General features: G+C 36.7%; 1 protein-coding gene across 2 annotated transcripts in view; it reads left to right on the forward strand.

The window, feature by feature from the left end:
• Positions 1-12,026, forward strand: part of LOC126970358 (importin-13) — a 38,027-nt gene that overhangs the window by 8,736 nt on the left and 17,265 nt on the right. The window contains exons 4-9 of one of the 2 annotated variants that reach the window (XM_050816216.1): positions 59-171; positions 1,158-1,337; positions 2,921-3,107; positions 4,137-4,343; positions 5,107-5,283; positions 10,320-10,554. In XM_050816216.1, coding sequence (XP_050672173.1) covers positions 59-171; positions 1,158-1,337; positions 2,921-3,107; positions 4,137-4,343; positions 5,107-5,283; positions 10,320-10,554 — 1,099 coding nt within the window. Of the gene's footprint in view, positions 1-58; positions 172-1,157; positions 1,338-2,920; positions 3,108-4,136; positions 4,344-5,106; positions 5,284-10,319; positions 10,555-12,026 lie in introns of those variants that run through there. The other variant, XM_050816220.1, reaches the window with a different exon arrangement.

Raw genomic sequence — 12,026 nt, forward strand, 5'->3', positions numbered from 1 at the left:
ACTGCTTGTATCCGTCTATTACTTTTATAAAAAATTCAGCAAACATTGAAATTTTTAGTACAACAGTATGACCATGGGGACGGCACTGAGAGCCAAAAATCGCTCCGCACTGAATCAAGCTTGTGCTATGGTGCTAGATGACATGCTCAGGATACTTAATACTGTATACAAGTATGTGAATCATTATGTTAAATAAACAATAAAAAAATAGCGAAAAAAATAAAATTATCATCTCTCATGTGAAATCTCTCACTTCTATATAATATCCAAAATTTAATTTGGGCGAAAATTTCTCCTACATTGAACAATTATTCAATTACATTTTTTAAAATTTATTATTCATCAGTTAAATCAGAATTCCTTTATACTCTACGTTGCTGAGATGCCGATAAACACTTATACCTTAAAACACTGGAAATTATTTTATGACGAGGCGAGTGTTTTATTCCGTAGGTGTTTAATGCTTTTTGGGCAAAATGGGCCGAGTCTAGTTTGCGAGCGCACTCCCCTAAATAAAATTAAATAAATTTTGGCCCTAAATACAAACCGTAGGTCAAAATTAATGTTGCTTATAATTATATATACGTTGGGAATATTATTACGTAAGGAATATAAAATAAAAATGATGATGTATTTTATATTATTAACTTCGCCACGATGTCGTGTCGTGTTAAGTCCAATAAAAAGTGTTATTTAATATTGTTTCATGGGGCGCGCACAGGGCGCACTATCGCTTGTCAAATATGGGCGACTCACAAATTTAAATTTCGGCAACTATTCTAAGTTAAAAGCATGTAGTAGGGGTAAATAATATACGTTGTTTAATTGTTTTTGTCGTGCATGTTCCATAAATTATGTTTGCACCCAGGGGCGTGCATTAGTTTTCTAGCAAGGTAGGCACTGTGGATCTAACTAGTCGTAGTTGAGCTTTGGAATATCCAAAGATTGTAAGATGTTATGAGTGGGTGTTAAATAGAATTTTAGTAATTAAATAACGGAACCCAATTAAACTAAATTAACTTTAACACCTAGTGTTACATTTATTTAACTTCATAACGGTAGGCACTGCCTAATTGCCTATATGATATGCACGCCCCTGTTTGCACCAAAGCAATGTAATGACTTTAATTTAAATATAATGACTAACAATTTTGCAGTGACTACAGCAGTGACCAGCCACCAAGTGACGCGACAATAAATTCATGGACTTCAGCGGCTACATGTGTCACCAGTTGGCTCACATTGGGTAACGATGAGGAGGCGGACTCTGTGATATCGTTCAATGACCGAGGGCCTCTCTTGAGAGTTTTGCAGACAGCTGTCCATGTTTTATATACGTAAGTAATGAGTTACACTTAATTAGATTCAAAAATATTTACTGTGTTCCGAAGTTCAATCTTGTCATGTGTCGAAATCATGCTAACTATCTAGGACCTTCAATATATAACCAAGTAAATAATAAAATAAAAATTGCGGACCTCTCTTCTTACAGAGTAAGATCTACAGTACGAGAGTGGCTTTTACAATTCAGCTATGATGAAACCGAGAAAATTATTAACTCAAAATTAATATAACTTTATGTATTTAATTATGAATATTTGTTTATAACTTTGCTTTATCTATTATTATTAATTTAATACAGTTCTTATTATGAGGTAGGTATGATTTACAGTTAGATAAATATTGTTTAAGTGTCAGTCTTAGTTTTATTCTTTAATTATTAACATTATATAAAACTACATAGCAGACGGTAATCACTGGTTGGCTCTGCACAGGGTTTCCTAGTGAGCCATCCAGAGGAATTTTATTTAAAGGTGCCTCTTTGTTTCTGTTTTTGAGATTGAGACTGTAATGAGATATCTAACTTAAAACACAGATTTTGCAGAGTACACTGCAAAATCAAGTTCAAATTAATTTCTTTTTATGGTTTTATTTTTTTGCGAATAAAATCGACGTGTTGTATTACTTTATTCAAATGCCTTTATATTATATGAAGAACATATTTGACAGTTTGTATGCATAGGCAGATCATGTATTGAATTATTTCAGTTGGTACTAACATAACTTTGTAGGGACGACCATATTATGCACTAGTGCAGTAGTGTGTAATATTGTAATGCACGTGTACGGTTTATGGCCCTAACAACGGTGTAATAACGCTCACTTTACGAGCAAGTGTGTTGAAAATAGAGTTTATCTACACATAATATCCTTTAAATCCTCACGAATGTTGTATTGAATTTCATTACAACACTCGTTTGGATGATGTAATGGTTATTAGTTCATTAGGTGTTTTAATGTTGGCAATAAGCTAACTATTTCAGAATCTTGATTAGAGGTTTTAAAGCATGACTGTAGATAATAGTTATTTATGCAACTGTATAATCAGCAATGAATGATATTAGGTTACTACTAGGACTGGTGTTTTAATGTTAGCAGTAAGCTAACTGTTCCAGAATCTTTTAGAGGATTTATATTCTGGTTGTTTATGCAACTGTTGTGTAATAAGGGGTATTAAAACACGAATGTGGACATGAGTGTTTTAATACCTAATTATCAACAGTTGCATACAAGACTTTACACCCAGAATAACGAACGCGCGTAAACGAAAATGTTTTTTTTTTAATTCATACAGATACCACGCATTGAAAAATAAGAATATGGCTGTCTGTTGAAACTCTTTGCGCATAAAGGAATCGAAAAAGAAACATAGGAGTGTTGTTATGAAATTCAGTCCATCATTACAACACTCGTTTGGATGATGTAATGGTTATTAGAACATTGGGTGTTTTAATGTTGGCAATAAGCTAACTGTTTCAGAATCTTTAATAGATGATTTAAAGCATGGGTGTAGATAAATAAGTATTATTGTATGAGTGGTATACCCCGGTGGTATATAGCCCGGCCGCTTCTGCTACAGATGTGCGGACCCGGTGTGCGGCACGGCGCTGGAGGCATGCGAGGCGTGCCTGGGAGCCGTGCGAGCGGCCGCCACGGCGGGCGACGCCCACCGGTACGAGGCGGCCGCCCTGCAGCTGATCACCGACCTGGTGTCACTGGCCTCGCCCCTGTTCGCCGCTTACAACGTGCCGGACTCTGCCAACGAGGTACATAATTGATGACCTATATAGAGACCAGTGGTTAGTGACCCTGCCTACTGAACTAGACCTTCCGGGTTCAGATCGCGGTAGGTGCAGACATTTATATGATGATTATGAATGTTTGCTTCCGATCCATGTATAAGTTTGTGTTGAAATTACTGGGCAAATGAGACTTGACATCTTATGTCCCAAGGTGATAGCGCAGTTGTAGTGTCGCTCAGAATTTTTGGGCATTTCAAGAATCCTGAGTGGCACTGCATTGTAATGGACAGGGCGTATCAATTACCATTAGCTGAACGTCCTGCTCGTCTCGACCCTCATTTTCCTTTGGAAAAAAGTATTTATGTATGTTTAAGTAGGTATATTGTATTAAATAAATCGTTGTCTTTTGCACTTAGTACAGGGCTATAAATAAGATATAATTTGTGTAATAGTGTGTCAATATTATTATTTATCAATGTGATAAGTGGAAAGTAATCCTAGCTGCAGTACAATTAACTTTCTTGACTGCGTTCGTCAGGGGCTGCACTCCCGTTTAATAGTTATGTACTTATAATGTTATGCTCTGGTATGGAAAGGGTGGGGCTAGTGTAATGTATGAAGACATAAAAGTTACTTTGAACATGAATCGGTCAGGCTTCACAGACTGCCGGGCTAACTCACAATAGGTAATGCTCCACCTTCGCACGACACGCCACAAATTAGGATATCATCCCCACCATCTGGATGGATGTGTGGCGGTCCTCCACAGTGCGGTTTTCAAGGAGCTTTCTTCCTCGTACTACTAAGCTGTGGATACGACATGGGTACCTTCAAAAAAAGCGCGTACACCTTCCTTAAAGGCCGGCAACGCTCTTTTGATTCCTTTGGTGTTGCAAGAGAATGTGGGCGGCGGTGATCACTTAACACCAGGTGACCCGTATGCTCGTTTGTCCTCCTATTCCATAAAAAAAACATGCTCTGTTAAGGGGGAGTGGAAGAATCTTGCTTATTATGAGCCTTTACCACTGTTCCACATTTCCTAATCGGTTACAGGAGCTGATATGCGCAATGATAACATGCCTGGTGTCGGTGGCGGAATGTCATACGGCATCGCTGGTTCGCTCCGTGACCCCCGAGGGGCAGTGCGAGGGAGTTATGATATTGCTCCAGCTGCTCCTGGGTGCGCAGGCGGCGCCAGGCCACTACCCCATCCAGGAGATGAGGTCCAACCTGCTGTTTGGAATCTGGTACACACTGCAGGTTCCTCAGCACTTATACCTTATAATTTAAACACGCTTAACTTATCATCCAATATTAGTTATTGGCCTATGCAGCAATATGCTATGGCTGGGTCTACTTCTGCTTGTTGAATTATTACATTCATAAGGGTTATTCATATCTATTTTTATAGTGGTAGAAATGTATGATAAGTAAATTTTTACAGGCTCCTTTGCACAGGAAGCCGGCTAGATTATGGGTACCACAACGGCGCCTATTTCTGTCGTAAAGCAGTAATGTGTAATCATTACTGTGTTTTGGTCTGAAGGGCGCCGTAGCTTGTGAAATTATTGGGCAAATGAGACTTAACATCTTATGTCTCAAGGTGACAAGCGCAATTGTAGCGCTGCTCAGAATTTTTGGGCATTTCAAAAATCCTACATGAATAAAGTTATTTTGATTTGATTTATCAATTACCATCAGCTGAACGTCCTGCTCGTCTCGTCCCTTATTTTAATAAAAAAGTTTTCGCCAAGATAGCAGAATCTTATATTTCGGTATAAGTGTTCAGTGAAGCCTCACAATATTCAAATTCAAATATTTCATTAAATGTCGCTGAATACTACCCATTTGATATCCATATGCAACAGACTTCGAGAAGAATGCAAGAAACTCAGCTGGCTCTTTTTTGAAAGAAATTTAATTTAATTCATGAAATACCCTTAAAAATAAGTAGTGATGACTTCGTTTGGCTTGGGATACGCATATTCATTATAACAATCAGTCTTTTTCCGCTGTTCTCTAGGATGAGGTGATACATTTTTCTGAGGGCGGTAAAAAAATGCACCCAATGTGGAAGGAACTGTTTTCGCAACTCCTGTCGAGTTTAATCATGAAGTCAGAAATACCGCCGGATTCTGAGTTGACAAAGGATGATGAGGAGCTGTTGCGGTGCTACAGACAGGATATTGCTGACACTATTGTAAGTGTTGTTTCAATATTGTTATATTAGAGGTGAGAAAACTTTATAACACTTGTGTATTTCCTGTATTGACCTATGGTTGTCAGACTTAGTCGCCAACGCAAAGACAGATTTAAAAACTAGAGACTTGCCAAAGAGTAAAAATAAAACATATAAAGTTCGAAACTTAGATTTAAGAGGGAAAACAAAAATCACTAATGCTATAAGAAAACTTAAATGGCACTGGACGGGACACACCCTATGGGGATAATAGACATGGAGCAAATGTATCACAGACTGGTACCCCAGAAACCTAAAAAGGAAACTGGGGGGACAATACAGGAGATGGTCAGACGAACTTAGGACGATAGCAGGCAAAACATGGTGTAGGTTAGCTAAAGATAGAAAAGAGTGGAAGAAGTTGGAAGAGGTGTTTGTCAATGGACAAACAGGTAGTTATAGGTACTTAATTAAGAATAGTATGTAAGTATATATGTAAATTCTACTATCTGAATAAAGGCTTTATTATTATTATTATATTAGAGGTGATAACAGTTGCCAAATTAATTACACATCTCGTTCAGTTTCATATGTGTTCTTCTCCCCGTGTCAAAGCCCTCAACGAACTGACGTGGCTTCATGACGTTTACCAAGTGTTGTTGCTGTATGTTATGTTATTATTATTTCTATTCTATTCTGTCATATACGACTCGGGCTGCACAAATTTCAAATGCAATTCAGGGAAGTTGGAAAGAATGAGGGGTTCATTCTTCTACACCATTTTTAAAGGGGCGACTTTACCCTTAAAAATCGTACTGCACAAGATGCTGCATCATAGTACATAAATTTCGAAGAGCTTTAGTCAATATTACATTTTAAATTACCAAAAATATGATTACGCAGCTACAATTACTAAACACATATTTGAAACAATAAAAAAAATTGCGTGCGTACAAAGTACACATGTCAGAAGTGAAACCTGCATTGTGCATGAACCTCTAAACTGCATATGAAGTCCTGGTACATGTTGCTAGGATGACACATGATTTCAACCGCTATAAAAGACATTACTAACACTGCTACCATATTTATGTTCTCCTGGTGTCTATGCAGTTATAAGTCGGGCGTATGACATAATAATAAATTAAGGTATACCTACTCGCGTCATACATAAAAATAAAATAGTATGCATATTTCTGTCACATTCTTTGCCGGCTTCATCCTACACATTTTTGTATTTGTGTCTCTTACCTGTCGTTTTTTCCGTTGCATCCGGTTTGAAATCACAACGATTCTAAAGAAGTTTCACTTCAATAAATACCGACGATGTTGATCCCAAAACATCATTGATAGGGTGACGTCACTTGAAATATGTGCGTATGAATCAATGGATGAATAGCTCGGCATTTTCACTCCGTACTACTTCGCTTACACATTCATTAATGATTAATAGTATTATTCAAATGTTATGAGCGTTCTTCAGTGTCAATTCCGCTAAGATGCGTCTTCAATCAATTCGACACGTGTTTCGCCTCTCCACGAGGGATCCTCAGGAGATGTTCAAAACATTTCAATAATTGTTGATTTCCGCAAAATAACGCCAATTCAATATATTTTAATAAACGGTATGTCAATATCGAAGACAGTATTTTTGGAATGTTTTAATAATTTTGTAATAATGTATTTATTTGTGAATGTATTCTACATTGACCGTCTTTTTTTGTGAATTAAAACCTGTTGGTGTCTATATAATAAATATTAAAGATAAGAAAGAAGTAAATCCTTAAATTTTTTTAAGTCGTGCATATGCAAAAATTCTAGACTATTTATTTGTTTCGATATCTAAAATAAAAAGACATAAAATTTACTGTCAAAATCTTTATCATATATATAAATCCAGTGACCTGATGTTTGTTTCCAGAAAACTCCTAAACTAATGAACGGATTTTAATGGGGATCACTTCATAGAGTGCAGTTTTGTTCAACTTGAGAGATAGGATAGATTTTATTTGGACCCATTATTATTTTTATTTTCAATTTTTGTTTTGTATGCACGTATTTTCTATATGAGAATTTATTGACGCACGGTTTGACATCAGAGCATATTTCTTGATGTTATGAAATATTATTGACAAATTCATAATAAAAACAGTATTTTATGTATTATGTACAGAACAACGTCTGTCGGGTCAGCTAGTATTTTATAAATTTTTTTGGTTCAAATAATGAAATTGTGATTTGCGAATGAAACATAACTAAACTCATAACATTATAAGTGCTCTCAGACTAGAAAAGGGGTGATATTTTTTCGAATAGCAGAGAATAATAATAAAAACGACAATGCTTTCACTATTACATTTGCAAGAAACCAATAAGTTATTCATGACAATATAAGTATACAGGATGTCCCAAAAAGAATGAATAATCCTCGAGTCCCCGCATGGGTCAGCTCTCCAGCGTTCAGAAAAAAATATCTAAAAAATAATTCCAAGTGATACCCAAAATATGATTTTTTTTAGAAAAACGTAAAACCTTTTTTTTTTCTTTACTCCACATTCATGTGCACAACGCCCACAAAGTAATGAAATTTGTGGCGTTTTTTGGTGTCATCTTATTCCTGATAGTAGACTATACTACTATACTACAAAATAATTTTGGCATAGTTTGAGAGCGTTTCATGTAAAAAAAAGTATTAAAACGTTAGTGGCAAGCTATTTTAAAAAAATGCGCAGATCATACAGTTTACAAAATGGCATAATACATCATTTTATATAATACCACTACGAAGTTATTACTATTGAGATGCAAAAAGAGTAAATACGACTAAAAAAGAAAAGATAAGACTTAATAAATTTTAATAATAATAAAAACAACGGGTGTACATAAATCGAGCTTTATTCACAACAGGAGTTCAAATTGTCTGCCACCGACTCTAATACACGCTCGACATCTTCTAATAAAGGCTCTACTAAGATAACGTGCATAGCGTCGTTCATTTATTTTTGAAACGGGCTCTAGAACACGGCTGCGTAATTCCTCTAAATTTGAAATCGTCTTCGAGTACACTTTTTCCTTTAGACAGCCCCAGTAAAAAAAGTCCAGTGGTTTTAAATCCGGGGATCGAGGAGGCCACAAACGACCAATCCATTTATTTGGATACGTGGCATTTAAATAAGCACGGACGTTTGTATCATAATGTGCAGGTCAGCCATCATTCTGTAGCTAATGAGATTCCCTTACCTCCTCAGGCTCTTCTTCCATTAAGTTCAGGAGATCATATTACAAAAAAATTTAATTACTATGAGAAGATAAATTTCCCGGCAGTACGAAACGACCAATAATTATCCCGTTTAATATACCAGTCCAATAATTTACTTTGAACTGGTATTGAGACCTCTCTTCTCGCATTAAATTTGGATTCGACAGTTGCCAGCTGTGCAGATTATGCGTATTAAAGTATCCATCTTTTTTTAAAGTTGATTCGTCGCTCCATAGAATATTGAGACCTCTCTTCTCGCATTAAATTTGGATTCGACAGTTGCCAGCTGTGCAGATTATGCGTATTAAAGTATCCATCTTTTTTTAAAGTTGATTCGTCGCTTCATAGAATTTTTCCAAAGAATTGGATTTTCTTCTATTTTTGCAAGCATTTGTCGACAAAAAAACAATCTTGCATGGTAATCTCTCGGTTGCAGAGCTTGGACGCGTCTAATATGGTAAGGATGATATTTATTTATTTTCAGTACACGGTGCACGGTCGTTTTCGGGATTCCAGTACGCCGTGATATTGTTCTTACAGAGGTCGACGGGTCTTGCTGAATTTCTTCAACCACAATGTCTTGAGCATTGATATTCTCTAGTCTTCCGGAGCTCGTACCACCAATGCTACTGCCAGGTATTCTGCCTTCCGAATAACATCTGTGGACTCTCACGAATACACTGTAATCTGGATGACGCGCATTATTAGGATTACTTTCCCTATAAAGGGCGGAAGCAGCACTTGCGTTGCTCCTGCACTCAGCATAGATGAAGTGCATGTTGGCGTATTGAATCCGCGGCATTTTTATTCACTGAATCAGTCCAAATACGAGCCAAGTCGTCGTAAAATCACCAAACAAAGTCCAAATCAGTAAGCAAAACGAGTAGTCTAATAAATAGCCAGAAATCGTCGTTATAACACTGATTCAAACTAACGGAGAAATGCAAAAGGAATGCACACATGCTATCGCATGTTCGGTATCCCGAACAAGTCGAGAGACGCACTTAATAACTAGACTACGTAAATGTCTTTACTATGTATCTGAAACCGATCCGATAATGACCAAACCGGTGTACCGAGCGAAAAAAAGTCTTTTCTCTCACTTGCTCATACTCTACAAAATCAACCTATTCTTGTCTCGTGTAAACAACATATGGGCTTGGGCCACGCTCAGGTAGTAAATAGTAATCCCTAGTACAATAAAAAGGGAACCCTATTGGCAATGTTACTGTTTAAGACAAGATAAAATATCATTTTACAATTTTCTGTCTTTAGTCGTATTTACTCTTTTTGCATCTCAATAGCAATAATTGGATTAAATAAAATGATGTATTATACCATTTTGTAAACTGTATGAACTGCGCATTTTTTAAAAGAGCTGGCCACTTACGTTTTCATACTTTTTTTTTACATGAAACACTCTCAAACTATGCCAGAATTATTTTGGTATCAAATTTCATGTCAAAAACTCTTATTTTGTTTTTGAAAAAGTATCATAGATACTTATGTTATTTAATGTATTTCTAGTAGTATAGTCTCTTAGGAATAAGATGACACCAAAAACGCCAGAAATTTCATTACTTAGTGGGCGTTGTGCACATGAATAATAAAAATCATATTTTGGGTATCACTTGGAATAATATTTTTTAGATATTATTTTCTGAGCGCTGGAGAACTGTACAGTGCGGGGTTCAAGGATTATCCATTCTTTCTGGGTCATCCTGTATACTACATGTAAGCTTCGGACATGGATTTCATTTTAAATGATGGAGGTGCAAATTTCTATTAAAATACTCAGGTCTATTGTTACGCCATCCTCGGGGAAGCGTGCTTTGAGCTAGTGAAGCAGACGTTTGAGTCGAGCGTGGGCGAGCGGCGGCGAGAGGCGTGTCTACACGCGTTCTGTGCACTCGCAGACGTGGCACGCAGAGGGTGCGCGCCGCAAGCCTTGTTGGACTTGCTGCAACAAGCTGTTGAACTGGTGGATGCCACCACCGACCAACGCACTTTGGACACAGTGCTCGAGTGCATCGGTAATTACTTTCTGGTTACTTGAATCTCTGAATGAGTAATGTATGATGACATGAAAATGTGAAACTTTTATTAACAGCTAATTATTTTATTTTATTATTATTGTGCCATCGTAACATACCTTTTTACGCAAATAAAGAATTGGATTGATTGATAATGTCTATTTTGAAGTGTGTTTTCAAACGTCACTTACTAACGTCCGTCCAGCCAATTTACCTTGATTGGAGGATATAAGGACCATTCATTTAGGCGATTTGCAAAAAGGCGGTCTTAATTTAAATTAGCCGCTCTCGCCCGTTTCGCTAGACGACTTTTAAACGGAAATAAATTATTGAAGGATCGTTGGCATTCGAAAAATAAGTAGCCATAAACCATCTAGGATAAATTTCGCATCGAATGGTGGTAGTTTCATGTTGATACGATGGCTTAAGAAAACCATTTTCATTATATAAATACTATGTTACTTAAGAAGAGTTATTAGTTTTTCTTTCAATTGGTATTATAAAAGTAGGTGTGTTTTTTTTTACATTTCAGTCGGTTCGATTCTCAGACGAGGCAAGTAATTTTTAGAAAATCTTGGAATGCAGAAGTACTAACTTTTAAAAATAACATAAAGTCTTCTTTCAGTAAAATAGCCTATCTTCGATATTTAAGGTACTTTCCCTTCATGTCCCATAACTTTGGGACACCCTGTATACAGATTTTAAGTGAACTGTATACAAAAGAAGGCTGGTGATTCGCCTGTAGTTGTAGAAGCATACGGATAGATAGATAGATCGATAGATAGACACGATCTTTACCGACGTGCAGGTCGAGGAATAGATGGCCGCCTACGGTTCTAGCTCGATGATGACGAGACAGGGTTAATCACTAGCGTTCTTGCACCAATCACTGTCACTCACTGGTGGTTCAATTGTCCTAATAATGAAATGAAATATATCTTTATTGCTTACTACAAAAAGCAATAGGCGGCCTTATCGCTTAAGAGCGATTTCTACCAGGCAACCTGTAATGGAGCAGTTTTATTTGAAAAGATAACCGAAGGTGATGTTATCGATATATGCATATAATATAAACATACAGTAAATAATTCCAAGAATAAACTAGTGATTAATTTGTCACAGTAATAAATAATAATTATTAAGTATTAAAGTATAAAAAAGCGGTTAGGTACAATGCGGGTGCGCAAAAAGCGGGCTTCATTCGGACTTTATGTTGCGGTGACCCCCAACGATAACGGGGGGAAGCGGGAGGATAAATTTATTTATTATTTTATATGCACACACTTTATCTCATAATATTTGGTCCCTACACTAGGCATAGCCTGTCCTGTAGGCAACCATTCTATGGTTACCAATATGAACCGAAAGGTCAAAAAGTGCACTCTGTATGTGTGTGTGAGTGTGTGTATCTGATTAATCAATGTGACAAAGTATTAACATTATATGAATGCTAAGCTATCACTTTAAGACTA

The sequence above is a fragment of the Leptidea sinapis genome, chromosome 1 (genome assembly GCF_905404315.1).
Source record: "Leptidea sinapis chromosome 1, ilLepSina1.1, whole genome shotgun sequence".
NCBI classification, from domain to species: domain Eukaryota; kingdom Metazoa; phylum Arthropoda; class Insecta; order Lepidoptera; family Pieridae; genus Leptidea; species Leptidea sinapis.